This window comes from Mytilus californianus, unplaced genomic scaffold, assembly GCF_021869535.1.
Source record: "Mytilus californianus isolate M0D057914Y unplaced genomic scaffold, xbMytCali1.0.p SCAF_3, whole genome shotgun sequence".
NCBI classification, from domain to species: domain Eukaryota; kingdom Metazoa; phylum Mollusca; class Bivalvia; order Mytilida; family Mytilidae; genus Mytilus; species Mytilus californianus.
The window spans coordinates 7618650-7645520 of NW_026262679.1; the positions used below are offsets into that span (position 1 = coordinate 7618650).

The window sequence follows — 26871 nt, forward strand, 5'->3', positions numbered from 1 at the left end:
ACTACTGTCAAACACCATTGCTATTAGACAAGGGGCTTTCTTGATGTACTGTATAAATCTATTGTCGCACAAATACTATTATACGTGGGCTTTCTATTAGTTCATGTATTGTATAGACACTATTGTCAAATACCATAACTATTAGACATGGGGCTTTCTATTTGATCATGTATTGTATAGACACTATTGTCAAATACCATAACTATTAGACATGGGGCTTTCTATTTGTTCATGTATTGTATAAACACTATTGTCAAACACTATAACCATTAGACATTGGGCTTTCTATTTGTTGATGAATTGTATCAACACTATTGTCAAATATATTACCATTAGACATTGGGCTTTGTTCTTGTTCATGTATTGTATAGACACTATTGTCAAACACTATAACCATTAGACATTGGGCTTTCTATTTGTTGATGAATTGTATCAACACTATTGTCAAACACCATTACCATTAGACATTGTGCTTTCTATTTGTTCATGTATTGTATAGACACTATTGTCAAATACCATAACTATTGAACATGGGGCTTTCTATTTATTTATTGAATAGACACTATTGTCAAACACCATTACCATTAGACATGGGACTTTCTACTTGTTCATGTATTGTATGAACACTATTGCAAAACACCATAACTATTAGACATGAGGCTTTCTATTTCTTGTTGTTTATAACCGACTAAAACAATATAGCTAGTATACAGCAACCAACCACACCCAATGATTTGACTCCTGGCTTTCGACAGACTCATTCAGAATGTGGAGGTAATAAAAACATATTTCTAATCGCTCAATCCTCATGTAACCTAGGGCGGTTGAGGAAAAGCACAACTTGGGCAAACTATATAAATCAGTTGTTAAAGACTTGACTCATCAGATCGACAACAAGAACAAAAGCTACTAACGAAAAGAGTACATACACAAAGTACTGACCGAAGACTTCATACACAAAGTACTGATCGAAGATTACATACACAAAGTACTGATCGAAGACTACATACACAAAGTACTGATCGAAGACTACATACACAAAGTACTGATCGAAGACTACATACACAAAGTACTGATCGAAGATTACATACACAAATTACTGACCGAAGATTACATACACAAAGTACTGATAGAAGACTACATACACAAAGTACTGATCGAAGATTACATACACAAAGTACTGATCAAAGATTACATACACAAAGTACTGATCGAAGACTACATATATGAAGTACTGATCGAAGACTACATACACAAAGTACTGATCGAAGACTACATATATGAAGTACTGATCGAAGACTACATACACAAAGTACTGATCGAAGACTACATATATGAAGTACTGATCGAAGACTTCTCAAAATTACTGAAAGATTGTTACTAGCCAATTACAACTAATAAATAAATCATGTTTTTTGAGGCTCAAATCAATCAGTGCACATCCAATGGATTTAGTGAGAAGATGTCATTAACAGTCTGAGAAAAACACGACCTTATGCAATGCCTAAATATAAGTATTGGCAGGATGTAGGATCGAAAGTTTTCATTACTGTATCAAAACAATACAAGACTAGTATTTGATAGTATAGAAATAAAAGAACGGAACTTGAAAAGCAGAAAAAATTATCGGTCCGTGTCCTTGATTTTGAGATATTATCAATTGAAAATTTGGCGGGAAAATATTCTCTCTAGATTTTTCATTCGTTCATTAACATTGGCACCTTTTTTCTTTCAAAAACTATGTAAAAATAACAAGGATTTTATAAGATTTTGAAAAATGGCTTTTTTAAACTTCATGTAATAAAATTATAAAAAAAAGTAGGGGTAAGTGGGCAAAATTTTTATAGGCATTACATGGATAAAACCAGAGGATTCCGAATATCTGACAAAAAGTCACTAACAAGAGTAGCGAACATCCTTTCATCATGACATAATGTATAAGACGTTGGTATAGGTGCTGTCTTGATATAACCTGGAGAGGGTATATTAGACCATATACCCTATGAACAAAACATAAGATCAGAATTGTAAATAATGCGAAAATCACTGCAGCATAATATAATTGTTATTCGGGCTTCACAGGAGATATTCGCTACATAATCACCAATTACATGAACCGATTATCAGGTTGTCTGCATAATGATATTTTACAATATAAACATGCTGACAACCAGATAATGGATTTATCGGGTTGTAATTGCGTATTATGAATGATAGCAATAAGTGTTTTCTTTGTTTCACCAGAAAACCTGAAGATGAATTGATAACTTCGGATCAATCTTGTTAACGTCGGTGAATTCCTTATGACGTCGGTTATACATGTATGTCCAGGTCAAAGTTATTAAGGCCGGGGAAACGTATTTGACGTCACAAAAACGTGATATTTACCGATTATCAGGTTGTCTGCATATTGATATTATAAGTTATATGGTTCGCTACTGACCCCCTACGGATCCATAGAGGGTTAGTAAAATCCATAGGGGATGAGGCCGAAGGCAGAATCTCTTATGTATTTTACCCACCCACTATGGTCCGTAGGGGGTCCGTAGTGAACCGTATAACAAATTTATCGCACACGGGACTTTTCATGCAGCGTTTTGTAGAAAAAGAAATAATGAAAAACAACAAAATTAATAGATGACGTCACCATTAACAGTAGACGTGACGTCATGAACCCCCTATGAAATTTACTAATCCCCTACGGATCCATAGGAGGTCACCACGTGACGGCTGTAAACCAATCACAACGTCATAATTTACCCGCGGTGCGATAATGTAAAATATCAGCTGCGAGTCACAATATGAAGTTTTTTGTCGAGTGAGCACAGCGAACGAGTTCGAAAAGGATTCATATTGTGTTGAGAAGCTGATATTTTACAATATCAATATGCAGACAACCTGATAATCGATTTATTGGATTGTATTTGTGTACTTGCATGATAGAGACAAGTGTTTTTCTTTGTTCCACCAGCAAACCAGATGACGTTATAAATTTGGGTCAAGCTTATCAACGTCGGTTCATTCATTATGACGTCGGTGATATGTCCGGGTCAAAGTTAGGTTTGTTAGTTTTCTTCCCGAAGGTTGGTGATTCTCTCTGTGCACTCCGTCTTCCTTTACAAATAAAAACTGACCACCACGAACTAGCAAAGAGTGCTGAAAGTGGCGTTTAACACCAATAACCAAATCAATATTTATCATGAAAAGGTTTTGCCAAAGTTTCATAAAATTCCATAAAGGTTTTTCAAAATTATTGTTGTCTAGAAAAAAAATTAACCACAGACTAAACCTAAATATTGACGACGCCGACTCTGAAGACGGAATCTAGATCGCTGTGTCTCACTTCCGCGACAAAAAAAAAAAGCATACGACTTGTACTTTATTGTCAGCAAATAAGACGCTTATTTGGGGATAGGGTCGCACTAAGAGAGATAAAGCAACAATTCTATATAATAAAATAAAAAATCTCTAATTTTTTGTTTGCGTGTATGATCATTTGAATATACACGAATATCAATCTTTTATTTTTTCTAAATTGCATTCTTTGGTATACCTCACACTATCTTGAAAGGTAACTTTTTGGAATATATGTTTCACAGATGACGATTTAGCTATTATATGATCCGAGACACATAAAACAAACTACATTGAAATCGGTTTAAAAATAGAAAATACTTTTCCAAAATGGTCACGTGGCTTTACTTCCTCACACATCAAAGAATGACAAAACCACTTCAAATACTGGAACAAACACACCATGTACATAGTGTAAATTTGTCAAACTTTGAAACATCATTATGTTATGCCCTATAAACAATTGACAAATCATCATTACTCAAACGTTTGAACTTTAATTCACTCAGCCAATGAAATCGGTTTACAAATAGAAAATATTTTTCCAAAAAGGTCACGTGGTTTTACCTCATCAAGTATGGTGGTGACCACATCAAAGAATGACAAAACCACATCAAATTCGATCAAAATTTGAAACGTCATTATGTAATGTTAAAGCCATGAATTGAAAAATCATCATATACCAACCGAAACAGGAAAAAAAGACAGAAATTGTTTTGCTTGTAAGTTAGGTACTTTTAAATGATTACGTATGTAATTTAGAGTTATTGATAGTGGGTCTGATTTTTTGTGGTTGCTCGGTTTCCTGATACTCTGTACTGAAATGTAAATCGATACTGAAAACTCCGTAGAAATATGTTATACATACGAAGAGGGGCCTGATGGGTTATTTTCGTTCTTCGTGATCGGCGCATTTTCGCTATCGTGATCCGTTTTTCTACAGATTTATTTTTTTTTATATTTTCGTGATCCGTAATCATGGAAATTTGTTTTCTGTGAATCGTGATTGACAAAAAAATCAACTCGTGAATCGTGATGAGACCCCCCATCAGGCCCCTCATACGAAGTCCCTACGAATACTATAATGATGGTCTCTCATAAGATAATTTGTTTGTTGGTCGGTGGTGCTGGTCTAAGAATAATAGAATAAAACTAGAATATCATAACACAGTTTATAGACTTAAAATTAAGTGAAAATTTTGTTGGAATAAATAAGCATAATTATGTCCATATAAATGCCTTAATCACCCTGTATGTACCAGGTGAGCAATACACAATCCCTTTTGTTTCTATGTAAGAAAAAGCGCTTTTCTACCTTTACATTCTTCACCAACCAAATGTTGCATGAAAAAGAAGATACATATAACGTTGAATGTCAAAAGTACGAAATGCAATAATTAATTCTGCGGAAACAGGTCGTATGTTTTCATGATAAGTTAACTTGTGTTTCCTGGATATAAAGCGTAAATATAACATATAGGCGTCACTTTCCGGAAAATTCAATAGCTAACATTGCATGTTCTAAAGGTCAATTATTTCAAAGATGTGACTAACTTGGAAAAAAAGGCTTCATCAAATTTCTTTTTTATTCGTGGAATCGCCTTTAAAGTATTGAAGCGTATAACTCATATTATTAAAAGAAATTTACATAATTCCATAGAATCGGGAAGTTATTACTCCTATACTAGTCCGAGATTGCTCTGACGTCCAACGGCTGTTTTGCCGGTCAAGCTGGGGTCGTGGGACATCAGAGCTCGTCCCATGTCAAAAGTGGATATTTGCCCGTCCAAAATGGATGCGCCGCTTCGTTGCTTCTGGAGTCGACTGACGGCCTTGGATCCATATAAATCGGGCCTCAATTTGTTCATTCTTCATTTTTATCTCTGCATTGATGTAAGTTTCATCTACCTGTCACACTTTATTTTCTCATATTTGGACAGTTTTCACAATGACCCACCGATTCCGGCAATAAACGACAACCACTGAATTACATGCTCCTGACTAGGGACAGGCACACATACTATTAGTTACATAGTGTGCTAATGACCTAATACGATATATATGGGGTCAGTAAATTTCATATGGGGTGAGAGCGAAGTTCGAATCCCTGTATAGAATTTACTGACCCCATATTTATCGTATTAGGTCACTAGCACACTATGTAACGAATTTATCTTACCGACTATCTTAACATGTGGTATTTAGACTAGTGGCCTATCAAAGTGATCAAGTCTTCAATACCTTTAATATTAAGAACCTATATTTCCAATTGGTCTATACAAAAACAAATGCCAACAGTAACAAATTGTTAGCTTTAAATGTGTTTTATGAATTTATTTCAATAGTTCATCATCAATTTCTTCGTCTGTTGAAACCTTTAAGATTTTTCCTCAACACCGTGTTGTTTTTATAAAGGGACGTAACACCACTACTAACCGTGTATTGATATAAGCCCCGCCTACTAACCCAATAAGGAATATACACGGTCTCCACGCGGTTGCTTTTAACCAATCATATTCCTAGAAATGTATAGGAGGTAAGATAAATAATGTGTCGTGGTTAAACTAGTTTGAAATTTATTTCCCGTGCCTGATGGAGATATTACGCATTATTTTACCTCATATATACATTTCTTGGAACATCATTTGTTAAAAGCTACCGCGTGGAGACCGTGTATATTTCATGGGGTTAGTAGGCGGGGCTTATTCCGCTAATACACGGTTAGTAGCGGTGTTATACCTCACTTTATAAAAATAACACGGCGTTGATGAAAAATCTAAAACGTTTCAACAAATATAGAAATTGATGATGAACGATTGAAATAAATGCTGAAAACACAAGTTGTTATTGTTGGCATTTGTTTTTGTATAGACCAATAAAAGTAGTTTCTTTATTTTGAAGACTTCATCACTTTGATAGGCCACTAGTCTAAATGCCACATGTTAAGATAGTCGGTAAGATAAATTCGTTACACAGTGTGCTAGTGACCTAATAAGGTATATATGATGTCAGTAAATTCCATATGGTTCGCTCTCATCCCATATGGAATTTACTGACCCCATATATTTCGTATTAGGTCACTACCACACTATGTAACTAATGATATAAGTTAACCTTTTATTCCCTTTCAGTGCCATATATCCCCTTCGCCTAACAGATCAGAAGATATAAAGCTCTGACAGGGAATATAAGCCAATATCTAGTGTGAAGAGCGGACAATGAGATATAAAACACTGACAGGAAATATGAGCCCACATTCACCTTGAAGTGCGACTCCGGAGATATAAAACATTGACAGGGAATATGCACCAATATCCTTTGTGAAGGGTTGACCAGGAGGTATAAAACACTAGTAGGGAATATGCACCAATATCCCTTGTGAAGGTGGGACCAGGATATACAAAGTAATGATAGGGAATATTAACCCGTATCCCCTGTGACGGGTTGACCAGGAGGTATAAAACACTAGTAGGGAATATGCACCAATATCCTTTGTGAATGTGGGACCAGGATATACAAAGTAATGATAGGGAATATTAGCCCGTATCCCCTGTGACGGGTTGACCAGGAGGTATAAAACACTAGTAGGGAATATGCGCCAATATCCCTTGTAAAGGTGGGACCAGGATATACAAAGTAATGATAGGGAATATTAGCCCATATCCCCTGTGAAAATCCCGAATACTATACAATATAACCACCGACATATTACACTATACAAAATTTCTTACCTGCCTTCCACGGGCATTTAAAGTGCCTGGTTTACAAATAAGGAGTGGTCCGACCAAACCAGAATACTGGTCCTTAGCATAATCAACAAATGATTGGTACGTTTCTGTAACACATTGTGGATCTTCTTTTGTAGGTCCATAATCCCATGGTACAGTAAAAATATAGCGACGCTGTTGTCCAGGCATTGCTGCGGCACCGGAGACTTCGCTGCCTATATGTGAGAGATAAACGGTTAGTACAGATATATCTGCAGTCTGTATGTCAATACGGTTAATACAGATAAAATTGAGAATGGAAATATCTGTCGCCTGTTTGTCGTTAAAGTTAATACAGAGATATCTGCCGTCTGTATGTCGTTACGGTTAATACAGAGATACCTGTCGTCTGTATGTCATTACGGTTAATACAGAGATATCTGCCTTCTGTATGTCATTACGGTTAATACAGAGATATATGCCGTCTGTATGTCATCCCGGTTAATACAGAGACATCTGCCGTCTGCATGTCGTTACGGTTAATACAGAGATACCTGTCGTATGTATGTCATTACGGTTAATACAGAGATATCTACCATCTGTATGCCATGACGGTTAAAACAGAGATACCTGTCGTCTGTTTGTCATTACGGTTAGTACAGAGATACCTGTCGTCTGTATGTCATTACGGTTGATACAGATATATCTACGGTCTGTATGCGATGACGGATAATACAGAGATACTTATCGTCTGTTTGTCGTTACGGTTTATACAGAGATATCTTTTAACTGTTTGTCGTTACGGGTAATACAGAGATACCTATTGTCTGTTTGTCGTTACGGTTAATACAGAGATATCTGCCGTCTGTATGTCGTTACGGTTAATACAGAGATATCTGCCGTCTATATGTCGTTATGGTTAATACAGAGATATCTGCCGTCTGTTTGTCGTTACGGTTAATACAGAGATATCTGCCGTCTATATGTCGTTATGGTTAATACAGAGATATCTGCCGTCTGTTTGTCATTAAGGTTAATGCAGAGATACCTGTCGTCTGTATGTCATTACGGTTAATACAGAGATATATGCCGTCTGTATGTCATCCCGGTATATACAGAGACATCTGCCGTCTGCATGTCGTTACGGTTAATACAGATATACCTGTCGTATGTATGTCATTACGGTTAATACAGAGATATCTATCGTCTGTATGCCATGACGGTTAAAACAGAGATACCTGTCGTCTGTTTGTCATTACGGTTAGTACAGAGATACCTGTCGTCTGTATGCCATTACGGTTTATACAGAGATACTTATCTCGTGTTTGTCGTTACGGTTAATACAGAGATACCTGTCGTCTGTATGTCATTAAGATTTATACAGAGATACCTGTCGTATGCATGGCATTACGGTTGATACAGATATATCAACCGTCTGTATGCCATGACGGTTAATACAGATATACCTGTCGTCTGTTTGTCGTTGCGGTTAATACAGAGATACCTATTGTATGTTTGTCGTTACGGATAATACAGAGACATCTGCCGTCTGTATGTCGTTATGGTTAATACAGATATATCTGCCGTCTGTTTGTCGTTACGGTTAATACAGAGATACATATTGTCTGTTTGTCATTACGGTTAATACAGAGATATCTATTGTCTGTTTGTCATTATGGTTAATACAGAGATATATGTCGTCTGTTTGTCGTTACGGTTAATACAGAGATATCTGTCGTCTGTTTGTCGTTACGGTTTATACAAAGATATCTTTGAACTGTTTGTCGTTACGGGTAATACAGAGATACCTATTGTCTGTTTGTCGTTTTAATACAGAGATATCTGCCGTCTGTATGTCGTTACGGTTAATACAGATATATCTGCCGTCTATATGTCGTTATGGTTAATACAGAGATATCTGCCGTCTGTTTGTCGTTACGGTTAATACAGAGATATCTGCCGTCTATATGTCGTTATGGTTAATACAGAGATATCTGCCGTCTGTTTGTCGTTACGGTTAATACAAAGATGCCTGTCGTCTGTATGTCATTTTATAGAATAATTCAAAAGCTGAAATTGAAATGGCAGCATCTTAACATCTAAACTTCATGGAAATTGGATGTGTTTTTTTTTACTGAATAACTTTATGTTGTTCCAATTAAACTGGTTTATATATTTTCTTTCAGAACGACAAGTTTTTCTTTTTAAGAATCAACCCGGACGATACCAAGTTTCAATGAAATTTGCTTCAAGGCAAGATATGTACATGTATCACGATTTCAGCTCTTTTCGTGTCAGTTCTGAATTTATTATACCTATACCTTTTACTCTATCAAATGATAAAATGACCAAATATTTTAATTTCTATAGAATAACAGCAACGTACTTTTAGATAGGGTTGAGTTTTTTTGGTAGGGGGTTATATTCTGACTAATTTCTCTGTTTAAAAAAATGTATTGCCATTCAAAAGTGAAGAAAAGAATAATTCTGAACAACTCATTAAAAACTGTTGAAAAAATAATCTGCTTTTTCGCGATAAACTGTTTCGAAAATAAAAGAGAAGAAAAAAAACCCAAAGCAACCCCTTTTTTAAGTTGACAATTGATTATTTACAAAGTGGCTTGTATTTTTCATACACCGTGACAATTCATTTGTGTTTGGCTTCATGCAGTTACAGTGATATTTCTATCGTAACTGGATAATGATTGCTAAAGCTTAGATCTAGATATATCCCATTTTAGTGTGGTCGGTAAAATAGGATGGAAAACCTGCAAATCTTTGCAGAAAATAATATTTTTTGACGGTATATAAGTTAGATAATGCATATTTTAAGGGTTTTCTTGCCGTATAACACACCTTGGGGTGTCAGGATTGCTCAAACGACAAGAGAAACCTTAAAATATGCATTATCTCCCTACGGTCGGTCTTTCATTCGATCAATAATGACACCCCCTCGGTGTGTTATACGACAAGAAAAACCTTAGTATATGTAAGAGAATGATAATCCCTTTCTTCATAATTAAGTAAGAGCGTTAGCGAGTACTTATCATGAAGAAAGGGATTATCATTCTCTTACAAACTTAGAATATTGTAAAGTGCTCAAGGCTCAAATGATCTCTTGGTCGGTTGTATTCAAGAATTAGTTTCATTGTCAGCGCAATGTTTGTAATTAATGCATGACTTACTTTTAGGACATTTCATTTATGAATTAGTTTTAGTGATGTAAGGACTTTTTTATAATTTTGAACAAAAAAAATGTGTTTTAGACATTAGCTGACACAACAGAAAAATGATACGGTAAGAAATGTTTCCTGATTGTGAGAATGAATGTGAACGAATTGTGAACTTTCCATTTCTATGTAGCAACATTCCAGCAGCGCCTGCGTACGGAGTATATATCTCCCAATTGATACGATATTCCCGGACTTGTATTTCCTATCATAATTTCCTTGATAGAGGGTTGTTGCTCGCAAGGAAGCTATTAAACCAAGAGTTCCAAATGGTGAAGTTGAAATCATCCCTTCGTAAATTTTACGGACGCCATCACGAGTTGGTTGACCGTTATGGAATAACCGTTTCACAGATGATATCGGATATGTTCCTTATATCCTAATTACAATCCACTTCCTTTTACACCACGAATGTGACCTAACGAATAAGACTATTTACCGGATTTGTAATAACACGAGCAACACGACGGGTGCCACATGTGGAGCAGGATCTGCTTACCCTTCCGGAGCACCTGAGATCACCCCCAGTTTTTGGTGGGGTTCGTGTTGCTTAGTTTTTAGTTTTCTATGTTGTGTCTTGTGTACTATTATTTGTCTGTCTTTTTATTTTTTAGCCAAGGCGATGTCAGTTTATTTTCGATCTATGAGTTTGACTGTCCCTCTGGTATCTTTCGCCCCTCTTTTAATCATGTAATATTATAGCGAGAAATTATCTTTTTGTTTATTTACAGTTCAAATCAATAAATTCAAAACTTGAGTTACAACTAAATTTCATTTTACAGCCAATATTTTAGTCCAGCCCTTTTACCTCAAATATTACTTCATTATGCCAGGGAAATACAATGCCTTTAAAAGTTTAAAATATATATTCAAAAGTTAAAATAAATTCCTTTATTTTGAATTATATCCGAATATTGGAAATTACTATTCTCACAAACCGCGGATCTAGTAATCTGAGTTTTTGCATTACTTTGGTTTTTTTTTTTTTTTAGTAATTTGAAGTTATTAATATTCTCATAATAACGTTAACGGTACCAATGTTACTACACCAGTACACTTCATCTTATTTTGATTTTGTTTGTTTCAAAATTCAACTTTAAGTCAGTTTCGATCATAAATTCTTTCAAGCTGATAAATGTGCTTCGGGGTAGTTGTAACTCATGTATACAAACTTTTTGTTTGAACTGTTAGTAGGCCTAAACAATAGGATAATCCCTTACTAAAGAACATGATTTCATTCTTTCTTCACAATTAAGAAACACCAAATCCTTCAATTTCATTGGTCAAGAGCACTTTGCTATATTCTAAAAATATGCATCATCTCTAACCTAATCATACAATTCAACGTGTTATCTATGCAAAATAATGATAAAACCATGACGACTGACTAACATTCAAAGTGACAATGCTGATACAACTGAATACCTAATATCATCGAATTACTTAAACTTAAGACGGATTTACTGAAGCATATAAAAAAAGTGTTGACGCCGATGGCCCCCTCTCCCCCGGCTAACATCGAGCCTAAATTTCATTTTAGCGACTTCAACGCATGCTAAATATGAAATAAAATAAAAGCAGATCTAGATCTAGAGGTCAATACTTATAGAATAATCTACATTTGACGGATGATTGATGATGTCTTCGTCTATAAATGAACCACTAATTTAAAAGATATCAGATTATAATGTAACATATATCATACTTAACAGGTATCAAATTATAATTCAACAGATATCAGATTATAATTTCACAAATATCAGATTATAATGTAACATATATCAGATTATAATTCAACAGATATCAGATTATAATTTAACAGATATCAGATTATAATTTAACAGATTATAATTCAACAGATATCAAATTATAATTCAATAGATATCAGATTATAATTTAACAGATATCAGATTATAATGTAACAGATATCAGATTATAATTCAACAGATATCAGATTATAATTCAACAGATATCAGATTATAATGTAACAGATATCAGATTATAATTAAACAGATATCAGATTATAATTTAACAGATATCAGATTATAATGTAACATATATCAGATTATAATTCAACAGATATCAGATTATAATTTAACAGATATCAGATTATAATTTAACAGATATCAGATTATAATGTAACATATATCAGATAATAATTCAACAGATTTCAGATTATAATTCAACAGGTATCAGATTATAATGTAACATATATCAGATTATAATTCAACAGATAACAGATTATAATTCAACAGATATCAGATTATAATGTAACATATATCAGATTATAATTCAACAGATATCAGATTATAATTTAACAGATATCAGATTATAATTTAACAGATATCAGATTATAATTCAACAGATATCAGATTATAATTTAAACAATTAACATATATCTGATCATAATTTAAGAGCTACCTAATAAGCCCCCGAATGTTATTGGTCAGGTTTATTTTATTAATAATCTCACGTTAATCTTACGTGAAATTGTGCGCTCCTATATGATGTTTAACGAAAAATCCAGAAAATAAACATAAACCGGAAAGAATTTATCCTCCATGTTGTTGATTTTTTTTAGGTTGAGAGTAAAACCCACTACAGAACAAAACTGACCCTTCTTCTAAATATAATATATTTTCTTCAGAATATAATTTGACATTATTATACCAGTGTTAATTTCACGGAAAATTGATTATAATTTAACAAGTATCAGGGCTAATTTAACAGATATTAGATTATTTCGTCAGGCATTTAGTCTAGCATGTATATTCAGAAGACTTCCTATTTTTTAGGGTATATTTCTTCAGGCAATGTCAAGCATCGACATTGGAAAGCTCAATTTCTTAGGGTATGATTCGTCAGGTAATTACCCTAGCATGGATATTCAGAAGACTCTCAATTTCAAGGGGTATACTTCGTCAAGTAGCTACTTTATCATGTATATTTAGTAGACTCTCAATATTTTAGGGTATAATTCGTCTGGTAGTTAGTCTAGCATGGATTTTCAGTAGACTCTCGATTCCTAAGGGTATAATTCGTCTGGCAGTTAGCCTAGCAGCAATTCGTCCAGTATTAACTTTATCATGGACATTCAGTGGACTCACAATGTCTCAGGGTATAATTCGCCCAGTGGTAAGTTTGGATATGGACATTAATGACAAACTGACAAGCAACTATAACAAATCAGTGTCAACACGTAAACTGGACTTCCAACAGAGAACCATTGTCACCAATTTTGTGTTAAATATATTACTCTTAAGGTCTCACACACCTATACAGCATGTAATGTACTCATTAAATAGTTGTCTTTATGATAAGCAAGACTTTTAAGTTATAATTAAAGTTTCTATTGTTATGTAAATTAACTTACTGTATCTATCATTTTTATAAAATGCTCCTTCGTTATCTTTAGTGAATGCAAGACCAAATGGATTAAAGGAATAAGGCCGGCTTGCTTTGTTTAACAGTATAATTTCTAACATTTCTCCTACTTCAACTCTAACTGGTGGTCCAAGTATTCCCAAATGTTTCTCGTCTTTACAACGTTTTTTTCGTCTTTGAAATGATCCGTCTGTATACTCAATGAAAACTGCTTTAACAAAGCGGCCTCCAACAGCCCCATCGCTTGTGAAGAATCGTTCCTCTGTCCTAAATATATGTAATAGTTTTGACATTTATTACACTGTTACTTTCTAGAGGATGAATATAAAACTAATAATATGAATGGGTTGACATGATCTATATTTGATTAAGAACCAGATGTTTCATCTTGTTATTGGGAATGTTAAAACGTTGACTGCTTCATACTTAAAATATGTACACGATCAACGCTTTAACATCCCATAACATTACAAAACGAAAACAGCATTCAATTATTATAATAACATGTATGTATGCTACAACAATGACATAATAAGTTATATCAAGCTGTTGGTTTGTTTTCCTATGCATTGTCGTGACGTTGTCATGGCAATCACGTGCGGTCACGAATGTTGCATTTTATTGAGAATTATAATTTGATATTGAAACGCATCACGTTTGTTTTTAAACTTTTTTTTTATTTGAAGTATCATATAAGTATAATATAAACATGATATTATTGTTAATTTGTTATATAGTCATATCAATTAAAACATGATTTTTTGAAATACTAATGAAAATTGGCCTACTAGTATTGGGTTATTAAGTTGATCTACTACATAAATGTTTTTAGGATATTGACTTGATATTAACAAGCAATCTAGATTTAAATGTAATAGGATAATACATAGAAGTTGTGTCTGTAGCACACTAATGGCAACTCTGTAGCACACTAATGGCAACTCTGTAGCACACTAATGGCAACTCTGTAGCATACTAATGGCAACTCTTTTCAACTTTTGACTTGACATACGGATTCGGCACGATGTCAATGCACTATTATTATATACTTTTACAGAAGGTGTTTAACAGATACTTTAACATCCAATTGGCTTTCAGACAAATAATATGGTTACGTTTACATTGCATACTTAGGGTTGAGATCTCGCAAAACATGTTTAATCCCGACGCGTTTTTGCGCATGTACCAAGTCAGGAACCTCTGGCCATTGTTAGTCGTGTTTTTGTTTTTTTTTTAATAAATTTCGGTTCATTAATATTTTTCGGAGTTTAGTGTGACGTCCATTTTCTATGAATTAGTACACAATTTTGTTTAGAGGCCAGCTGAAGCCCGCCTCTGGGTGCGGGATTTCTCGCTGTGTTGAAAACCCATTGGTGGCCTTGAGCTGTTTTCTGCTCTTTGGTCGGGTTGGTTTCTCTTTGACACATTCCCCGTTTCCAATTTTATCATAATGTATGTATAAGCAACACAAGTATAGAATCATTGGGGTCACCCCGCTATTCCGACACCCATTAGCCCGACGCCCCATTAGTCCTACACCCTAATAGTCCGACACCGCATTAACCCGACACCCTTACGCCTCACGATTGTTGTCTTCCAATCAAAAGTACATAAAGTTAAGAATGCACATGCGGAAATAGTACGTAGCATTATGAAACATATAGAAATTCTTTATTTGACCAGTTATGAACCCTTGCGGGTTTTAAATTTCATACAATGATTACAATGATTTTTTTTTAACAACGAAATCATAAAATACAACATAATAGAGCAATGAATAGTCAGTGCATACTCATGAAAGAGAAAAGTATAGGTTACAATACACCATTAGATTTTATGGGCGCAGCCATTTTATGAGCATAACATGGTATTCAGAATTAATAGTATAGCTAATCCTGATTGGTTGATATGTGCGCCCGTTATTATTTGTTATTAGAGACTTCGTGCATTCTGCATTATACCAAAGGCCAAATAAATTATTTTCCTTAGCCCTAACGGAACTGAGATGTCTTTTAAACGCTAGGATGAGACACGTATTTTTATGTGCAAAATTGATAGGCATGGGAGATAAGTACAAATTACGCTAAGAAAAGCAACGCGAACCTATATTTTTTGGACCAAAAAATACTGTCCTAATAACTTTTCTTTAATTCTAGCAAGGTTTCGTTTAAAAAATCAACTTTCTAAAGTCTGTATCTCGAAAAAGGCTATCATTGTCGCCTATGGGGAAATTAATTGTTTATTTCAACCTATACAGCGTCGACATTTCTTTATCATAGTGCTCAAAAAGTGTCAAAAACAGTAATTTTACTTGATATTTGATGTGAAACCGTATTTTTTGGTGACAAATGAATTATTGATTAACTAGTTTTTAAGCTATAGTCTGTTTCATATTTGTATTGTGTTTTACCTTAGAAACAAGGGTGGGTTCGACTTTTGACTTACTGTGGAGAGAATATGTCGTTTTCTGAACTTCTGCTGATTTGTTTGAAAAAAGCACGTACACGTCTAGAGTTTGGATATACAAATCGATTTTTAAACATGACAATCTCGATCCAAATGCTGTTATCGAAATTACCAAATTCAGTGAAAATGTACAGAAATGACCCCCATTGAACATTGAAATGTTCACTCGAATGGCAGACTATAAAAATTAGAATAGGCATGACATTTTGTAGTTAACGAATAGTTTTCGATGTTTAAACACAAATATTTACACATTTTTCATATTTTGAAATGCTATAGTCTGTTTCAAAAATGTACTTTTATACGAAAATGGTTTCATTTAAAACTGTTGTTCAAAATTCACCGTAGTAGTTACATATTGGATCGGTTTTGGTATCAATATAATCAGTACTTGATGACATATAAAGAATCATTGGAGAAAGTGGACATTATCTTCAGGCCCTTTTTAGCAGTACCGCATTTACTCAAAAAATCAGAAATTTTTTTTTCACATTTTTTGACTGGGGTCACCTCTGATAAAAAATTGTGAAAATTCAGAGAGTAATGCCAGAACGTTTTGAAGATGATTTTTGTGTGGCATATATATTTGTGCATCTAACGAACTATGAATTGCATGATTCTAGAAAGTATTAAATACCGTATAGGTTACAATACACCATTAGATTTTATGGGCGCAGCCATTTTATGAGCATAACATGGTATTCAGAATTAATAGTATAGCTAATCCTGATTGGTTGATATGTGCGCCCGTTATTATTTGTTATTAGAGACTTCGTGCATTCTGCATTATACCAAAGGCCAAATAAATTATTTTCCTTAGCCCTAACGGAACTGAGATGTCTTTTAAACGCTAGGATGAGACACGTATTTTTATGTGCAAAATTGATAGGCATGGGAGATAAGTACAAATTACGCTAAGAAAAGCAACGCGAACCTATATTTTTTGGACCAAAAAATACTGTCCTAATAACTTTTCTTTAATTCTAGCAAGGTTTCGTTTAAAAAATCAACTTTCTAAAGTCTGTATCTCGAAAAAGGCTATCATTGTCGCCTATGGGGAAATTAATTGTTTATTTCAACCTTAACAGTGGAGACTATCAGTTAATATATAAGGATTATTTCCCTTTGAACAATATCTAATAAACTTTCAAGATGATGTTGTTCAGAGAAAAAGAGAAATTGATTTAATATAAGGGTAGTTTTCTCCCATGTACATGCAGCAACCAATTACAGAATATTTATGTATACAACATTTAAATAGCAAGAACTGCATTAGCGCCTCTGCAATTTTGACTGCAGTTTAACACATACGTAAAAGGCATTAACATATACATGTATAATACATACACATAGATAAGGTAATGTGTATTTAATAAAAGTTTTAATATATACAGATAAACTTAAAGAGACTTAGACATTGCACAAGGTCATGTTTTTCTCTGACTCTTAATGACGTATTTACATTAAATCCATTGGATGTTGTATGTGTACTGATTGATATTTTTTTAATCTTAGATACATGATTCTTTATCAGTTGTTATTAGCTTTGAACTAGCTGTCAGTAACTGCGAGTACTCTCAGATTTGTACTTAGTGTCTTTTTGTTGTGATGATGTATAAGTAACCGTCCACGTCTACTCTGTATTTATTGTAAGATGTATTTCTATTTGCATCCATCTAATGAGTTAAGCCTTATGTTGTACTGTTACACCACTGTCCCTTGTTAGGGGGAGGGTTGAGCGCTCGCAAACATGTTTAACCCCGCCACATTCTTTATGTGCCTGTCCCAAGTCAGGAGCCTGTAGTTCAGCGGTTGTCGTTGGTCCATGTCTGTCATATCTGTTTTTCGTAAATTGTTTTGTTATAAATTAGGCCGTTAGTTTTCTCAATTGAATTGTTTCATATTTTTCATGTCGGGGCCTTTTATAGCCTTTGTATGGGTTTTTCTGTATGTCGAAGGCCGTACGGTTGCCTTTAACTGCTTACATCCACTTCATTTGAACTTTGGTGGATAGTTGTCTCATTGACAATCATACCACATCTCCTTATTTTTATATTAGGCATTTACAGAATTTTTGGATCTCAATTCAAAACTATGTATGAGAAAATGACTTAGCCTTTGAATTACATATTTATCTTCAGTGGACATTTACCATACATATTTTTGATATATATCATAAAGTTGTCACATGTTTAGACGTGTATAATAAAATTAAAATTTGATGTGGCGTCATGGTAATTAACATTATCGTCCTATACGACAGACACAATAACTGATCTGAAAGGTACACCATCTACTTGTCACTATACATCATGTACTGTGTCACAACCCTAGATAAAGCCGAAGAAGAAAGGCATTACATCGACCACCGAAAGCTATATTTTTATGTAGCCTAGGATGTCGAGTGGTCTTTGGCGCTAGACACGATGCAGGCGGTGCAGGCGGTGCAGACGGTGTTGCCACGACGTCACAGAATCCCGCTGAGGGAAGAACAAAAATTGTAAAACAATGTGGTGTATATATTGGGTTTCGTTTTTTTTTTTTATTCTAAGATTAACTCATTATACAACAAAGAAATGGCAATGGTATTGATTTAAATTTGATTTTAAGATTACATAATTTATAAATTAAAAAAAATAATAAATTGAATAAAAGAAACATTTCTGTACAATTGTCTCATGCAAATTATAATTTTAGACGATTTTGGCTAGTCACACGTGCTTTAACATTCGAATCTCATGTACTACGTCTGGGTTACAGCTGGGCTTTACCCACAGTCCCAAGGTTACAATCCATCCATTACTGATGCTTTGGTACTAACAGTCCCGAGGTTACAATCAATCCGTTACTGATGCTTTGTTACTAGCAGTCCCGAGGTTACAATCCATCCGTTACTGATAATTTGGTACTAACAGTCCCGAGGTTACAATCCATTCGTAACTGATGCTTTGGTACTAACAGTCCCGAGATTACAATCCATCCGTTACTGATGCTTTGGTACTAACAGTCCCGGGGTTACAATCCATCCGTTACTGATGCTTTGGTACTAACAGTCCCGAGGTTACAATCAATCCGTTACTGATACTTTGGTACTAACAGTCTCGAGGTTACAATCCATCCGTTACTTATGTTTCTATACTAACAGTACCGAGATTACAACCAACCCGTTACTGATGCTTTTATACTAACAGTCTCGAGATTACAATCCACCCGTTACTGATGCTTCGATACTGACAATCTCGATGTTCCAATCCAACCGTAACAAATACTTTGATACTGACAGGTTGGGTTTACCATTCACCCGTTACCGCAGGTTCCTGAATTCGATACTGACATTCCTTAGGTAACCAGCTTCCTGTTTCAGCTGGGGTACTGACATTCCCGAAATTACAATCCACTTGTAACATCTGGAATTCTCACAGTCCAGAGTTTACCATGTACCCATTACCAGTGATTCGATATTGACAGTACCAATGTTGCAATTCACCTGCTGATAGTGATTTTGTACTGATAGTCCCGGGGTTACCATCCACTTTTTGCTAGGGACTTGGATCTGACAGTCCCTAAGTTACAACCCACCTGTTGTCAGTGACTTGGACCTGACAGTCCCTAAATTATCATCCACCTGTTGCCCGGGACTTGTAGCTAGTAGTCCCGAGGTTACAATCCACCTGTTGTCCGTGACTTGAAACTGACAGTCCCTAAGTTACAATCCACATGTTTCCAGTAAATTGGTACTGACAGTCCGGAGGCTACCATCCACCTGTTGCTCGGGACTTGTAACTAGTAGTCCCGAGGTTACAATCCACCTGTTGCCAGTGATTTGATACTGACAGTCCCGAGGTTGCCATCCACCTGTTGCCCGGGACTTGTAATCAGTAGTCCCGAGGTTACAATCCACCTATTGCCCGGGACTTGAAACTGACAATGCCGAAGTTACAATCCACCTGTTGTCAGTGATTTGGAACTGACAGTCCCGAGGTTACAATCCACCTGTTGCCCGGGACATGTAACTAGTAGTCCCGAGGTTACAATCCACCTGTTGCCCGTGACTTGGAACTGGCATTCCCTAAGTTACAATCCACCTGTTGCCAGTGATTTGGTACTGACAGTCCCGAGGCTAGCATCCACCTGTTACCCGGGACTTGTAACTAGTAGTTCCGAGGTTACAATCCACCTGTTGCAAGTGATTTGGAACTGACAGTCCCGAGGTTACAATCCACCTAGGCCTATTGTTAGTTAATTGATAATGACAGTCCCGAGGTAGCCATCGACATGCTACCAGTGATTCGATACTCACAGTCTCAAGGTTACCTTCCACCCGCTACCAGTGATTCGATACTCACAGTATCGAGGTTACCTTCCACCCGCTACCAGTGATTCAATACTCACAGTCTCGAGATTACTTTTCACCCGCTACCAGAGATTGAATACTGACAGTCCCGATATTACGCTTTAATTGATTCAATGTTTGACCTTTTTGTAAAAACCAATGTTCTTTATAGCGGTTTTGAATATGGTAATCCCAAGAACATGTAACGGATGCTTTATCCTATTCAATGTTTGACCGTATTTGTTCAAACCGGAGTTATCTATAGCTAATTCTCGGCAGATTGTTCCATAAAATGACACAAGGATATTTCTTGAATAAATTTCGGCATTTAAGGTGGTAAATCACTCTTTCATGTATACAAGTATAAGGAAATGCTAGGTGTACATTTTGTACTTCAACCCCTTTAATATATTAGAAACGAATGGAAGTAAATGTAAGGTATACGTCAATAAAAAAAAACTTTCTTTCGTTAAATCACTTTAGAGCGCAGAGATGATATACCTTAATTTTACAACAACGCAGACTTAGAAACTAGACTCATAATGTTCTATAAAATTGTACACCATATTGTCGCAGTACCATCAGAATTACTTGTACCAACAGACAATAGAACCCGGCAAATTCATCCACAAACTTACAGACATCTACTTACATCTAAAGACTGCTACAAATATTCATTTTTTCCTTTTACAATTACACAATGGAATTTACTACCTCCAAATGTAGTACTTTCCCCTACACTAAATATTTTTAGAGAACAGTTGACACCTACTGTTCTCTACAATATAGAACAGTAAACCTTAGTAGTTATGTAAATAGTTTTAACCACATGTCATGTTAGTATTTATTATTGGCACTATTCTTTTAAACATTTATTTATAACTATCCTACGCATGCGCAGCAGTTAGTAAACATAAAAAATCTGATGGGTTACTGGATATCGTAAGAAGAAGAAGATGATTATACATAATTTATTGTTACCAGATTGTGTGTAACGTACATTGAAGGAAGAACACCTCTACTTTGAAGACAATGTCAAAGACGTAGTTCAACTTTGCTATCCCTGTACATATCTACAAAAATTGTTTCCCCTCTCTAACTTTAAAACCCCTTAGAAGTCGGGATAATTATTCACCACTAATTGAAGGAACAGAAGAAAAACGTACGTTGATGATTATGCTAAAAAAGTTAGTTTAACTCAGACACCTTGTTCATATACTTGGAATTTTCATAATTGCATTACAATTTATCTATTCACACGAAGTGAAAAGTAAAATAACAAAAATACCGAACTCAAAGAAAATTCAAAACGGGAAGTCCTTTATCAAATGGCAAATTTAATAATAGCTCAAACACATCAACCGAATGGAAAACAACTGTCACATTTCTAACTTGGTACAGGCATTTCCTTATATAGGAAATGGTGGATTAAACCTGGTTTGTAGCTAGCTCAACATCTCACTTGTATGACAGTCGCATAGAATTCCATTATATTGGCAAAACAAACAGACATAAAAGGTAAATATGTCAAAAATTCTGGTACACCAGTCAAATTTTAAATTATAAGAAACAAAGGTTTTAACTCCCTCAGGTAAAGTTGATCTTAGATAAATTTGGCTATTTGTTAGGTCCATTTTGGTCATATAGCTCTTCAACTGTTTAGGTTATTATACATTCATAGCTTTCAAATATTCGTATTTAAACGTTCTTGATGAAGGCAAATCAAGAAAAGCTCTTCGGACGCATGATATTCATAAGATGTTGTTTTCATTTTTTCAACATTGCGAGATTTGGCCCTCTGTGATGGCCAAAATCACTATCCTTTAGTTTTAATTACATGTGTTGGATCTCTATGTAAAAATATGCTTAAATGATCTTGTTTACAATCCATACTTATGTCATCTATTATAATTTCCTATAGTATTAAGAAAAACTAATGCTCAATTGAATACAGCTATAAAACGTTTGTTTGTCCAAATATATAATATTAAACACCAAAATAGGCAACAACCTTCACCAGGTACGCTTACATTGATCTGTCATTTGAACCTTTACCAACTCTCGCCAATACTCTACCAGATGGTCTGTAATCCCATACAATTTCTTCTACAGCTATGAAATAACGACGTGTTCTTCTTATTGTAGTTTGCGGCAGTACTCCTGGTCTTGGCATCACATTTACAAAAGCTGCCATTCCATCTATTATTTCAAAAAAGTATGATTACTTCATTATTCATATTATTATATATCGTGTCCTCTTACTATAATATAATTATCTTATCAATCCAATTAGAACTCTTTAACCGTTTATCTGGTTTTTAATTTGACGTTTTTATACATATATCGATGTATACCATGTAACCGTTTGTCTGGTCTCTAATTTGACGTCTTAATAAATATATCGATGTATCATTCTATTTGACGTCTTTATACATATATCGATGTATCATTCTATTTGACGTCTTTATACATATATCGATGTATCATTCTATTTGACGTCTTTATACATATATCGATGTATCATTCTACTTAAAACTATAAATCGTATTACTGCTTTTGTAATAAGGAAGAAAAATTGAAATAATCACTTGACATGTTTTCAGATCGCCAAAATGAAATCTCGCGATATTTGCAATTATCTAAAATATGGCGTGCTCATTCTAATCCAGCTCGAGTTTATAAAGCAATCTTTAGTTTACCCAAGTTCATAGGGCGCTATATGAATTCAAATGAGTTCATTACTAAGTTATGCACTTCAAGTACATTTGGAATATGTGGTTTCCAACTGTTTTAAATCACAGCTCTGTAAATACATTTATCTTACCTCCTATACATGCACGTACATTTCTAGGAATATAATAGGTTAAAAGAAACCGTGTGGAGACCGTGTATATTTCATATGGGGTTAGTAGGCGTGGTTCATTTTAATACACTGTTAGTAGTGGTATTATATCCCCTTTTTTAAAAGAACACGACGTTGAGGAAAAAACTGAAACGTTTCGCACGGACAACAGACGAAGAAATTGATGGTAAACGATTGAAATAAATGCAGAAAACAAATTCAAAGCTTACAAGTTGTTATTGTTGGCATTCGTTTTTTGTATATACCGATGGAAGAAAGTTCTTTATATTAAAGACTTGGTCACTTTGATAGACCAATAGTCTTTATGTTAAGATAGTTGGTAATATAAATTCGTTACACAATCTGCTATTGACCTAATACGAAGCTCTCACCCCATAAAGAATTAACTGACCCCGTATACATCGTATTAGGTCACTATCACACTATGCAACTAATATTATTATTTTGAGATATAACCTTGAAATAAATCCGATTCGGCTATTTTATTACTGTAACAGTAATGGTTGCCTACTGTGTACATTCCTGATAACCGTATATATGACTCACGATTAAAATGGTAGTTGACTTTACAAAATATCAACCATCTACCAGGATTTCTGGCTGTCATGTATAACCCTTGAAACCATGCTATACCAAATACAACACCATGCGTTCTGAAAATGTTAAAAGATATTAGGTGGGTAACAAAATAAGCATAAACCAATGACGGACAGACACCGCAATGACTATTAGAAAAAGAAATGACGAAAGGAAATTTTAAAATTTCAAAGACGTAAATACAATACCCCAGGGAACGTTTAAGGAAAAAAGAAGTATTACATTTTCCCGGCTTTAGGTTGTCCCTTTGTGTACCCAAGGTGGTCGAAGGAAGTCAACTTAAGAGCGCTGTGATTGGATGTAAGGATACAATATATTTTTTATATTTATTTATGAATAACTGCAGTGTTTACATTTACAATATACATTTTGAAACACCTTGAAATATTTATTTTCTTGAGAATTATTCGAAAAGGCTTCCAAGTTTTCATAAATTTGATGTAAAATGACGGTGGGCATGGATACCATAAACAAGCTCCGTTGGAAGATGGTCATGATACCATTTGACTTCAATTTCTAAAACAGAATAATATAATACGTATATCACACATAACTGTTTTGTCCAGGTTTTTATTATAAAAAGTGGTAAATTTAGAAAATGTTAGTATTGTCTCCTATGGAAGAATGAATACTACCGCTTTCCCTATTAAGAGATTCCTACACAATTGAAGGAAATAATGATGATACCTAAGGGAACGTCTAGTAGCGGTTCTGACACATTGGAAGTAAATAAAGTACCACAGAAAGTCAAATGATTCCTAAGGGAACGTCTAGTAGCGGTTCTGACACATTGGAAGTAAATAAAATACCACAGAAAGTCACATGCTTCCTAAGTGAAAGTCCAGTAGCGGTTCTGACACATTGGAAGTAAATAAAATACCACAGAAAGTCACATGCTACCTAAGTGAAAGTCCATTCGCGGTTCTGACACATTGGAAGTAAATAAAATACCACAGAAAGTCACATGCTACCTAAGTGAAAGTCCAGTAGCGGTTCTGACACATTGGAAGTAAATAAAATACCACAGAAAGTCAAATGATACGTAAGTGAACGTCCAGTAGCGGTTCTGACACCATGGAAGTAAATGAAGTACCACTGAAAGTCACATGCTACCTAAGTGAAAGTCCAGTAGCGGTTCTGACACATTGGAAGTAAATAAAGTACCACAGAAAGTCAAATGATACCTTATAGTATGTGAACGTCCAGTAGCGGTTCTGACACCATGGAAGTAAATGAAGTACCACAGAAAGTCACATGATAACTAAGTGAAAGTCCAGTAGCGGTTCTGACACATTGAAAGTAAATTAAGTACCACAGAAATATAGATATGCAATTATTTCCTAAGGGAACGTCTTGTAGCGGTTCCGATTCAGTGGAAGTCATAACTTCCACTTGAAACGTTAATGATACCCGCAGGGAACGTCTTGTAGTGATTCCGACACAGTGAAAATTAATCACACTATATCAAGTCAAATGATACCCTAAGGGAACTTACAGTAGCTGCCGGTGTTTGTTATTGAAAATAAACAATTGTCTTCAAAATATGGCACGTTCAGAATCGTCACAAAGTTGTAAACCAATTAATAGACTATTAAAGAGAAATCTTATTTTCATTTTCTGCAATTGGTTCGGTATTTGTTAGACTATCATTATAAAAAAAACTATATATAAAAGTAACAGACCTTGTATGCTTAAACGTAAATGATTGTCCTTGTACACCAAAGACATGCAGTCCCAAGTTTAATCCCATGGCATAAAATGCTACCTTCTCTCCGTCATATACAGGGAAGTCAGGCAAATTTCCATAAATATACCCGTTTATCTAGAAAAATGAAAACGTTTTAAAGACTCGCTGATCGTTACAAATGATTTTAGACAAATCGAGTCACTTACATATCTTGCATATGCCATAATAATCAAACCAATGTATATATCTAGGCTCTGAGTTGTGAGACTGATCTCAAAATTATTATTTTTCATAATTAATAAAAAAAAAAGAGGCTCCATTGAGGAGTTACACAAACAACCGAAAAAATACAAACCATTAATAATATCATAAATAAATTGAACAATGATAATAACAATACTTTAAGAATAATGTTGAAAAATGAGTTTAACATTGAATATGTTTTTAACTGAGGCTAATATTTCGCAAAGTTAATTCTTAACACATAATCATTCTTTTTATTATGTACATGTACGTACTGACTGTCAAGACTAATCAAAACAAGTATGAACATTTATCTCAAAATATCCACCTCTTCAATAATAGCATGAAACCGAAATAAAATTAAATTTATTAAATTATCAAAAGGTTTCACAAACCATTTTTTTTTATTAAGGATGAGACAATTGAATGTTTGCGCTTTGGGAATGCAAACGACAATTGCGTTCGGCTCCGCCTACTCACGTGAACATGTACATATAATGTATCAACTGACAGATCAAAAGCATTCCAATTGTGGTACCACGTCTTTCCCGAAATAATTTATTTTAACCATTATATGCCAATTAAAGTATTTAAATCACCGAAGAATATTTTGAAATTTTTGACATGTTTGCTGTTTCCATGGTAATGGCGGCTATTTTGAAAATTCCAAAGACAGGTGCCACTTTGGGACATGCCATGCTACATATCCATAAAGTTTTATTGGGTTTGATCCGATATTCTGTAAGGAAATGCAGCTTTCATGTATTTTCCCTTTAGGTTAATGTTAAACTTTCGCCCGTTTCCATGACAATAGCGGCCATTTTGAAATTTCTAAATATTCTTTGCACATCTAGGCATATCAGGTAACACTTCCATAAAGTTTCATCCAGTTGGGTCTTATAATAAAATATTTAGAATTTAGAATTTATTTTTTTTCGCATTTTAGCAGTTTCCATGGCAACGGTAGCCATCTTGAAAATGCCATACCCCGATTGCAAATCTGCACT

The 26871-nt window shown here is 34.7% G+C and overlaps 1 protein-coding gene across 1 annotated transcript in view; it reads right to left on the reverse strand.

Moving 5' to 3' along the window:
- Nucleotides 1–5580: 5580 nt before the first annotated feature.
- LOC127733366 (ferroxidase HEPHL1-like) overlaps nucleotides 5581–26871 on the reverse strand; it is a 60814-nt gene continuing 39523 nt past the window's right edge. Inside the window, exons 5-10 of the mRNA XM_052242735.1 lie at nucleotides 25617–25756; nucleotides 23884–23990; nucleotides 22505–22673; nucleotides 13665–13942; nucleotides 7086–7297; nucleotides 5581–5595 (exon numbers count right to left, since the gene is read on the reverse strand). Of these exons, the coding sequence (XP_052098695.1) occupies nucleotides 5581–5595; nucleotides 7086–7297; nucleotides 13665–13942; nucleotides 22505–22673; nucleotides 23884–23990; nucleotides 25617–25756 (921 nt within the window). The remainder of the gene's footprint in view (nucleotides 5596–7085; nucleotides 7298–13664; nucleotides 13943–22504; nucleotides 22674–23883; nucleotides 23991–25616; nucleotides 25757–26871) is intronic.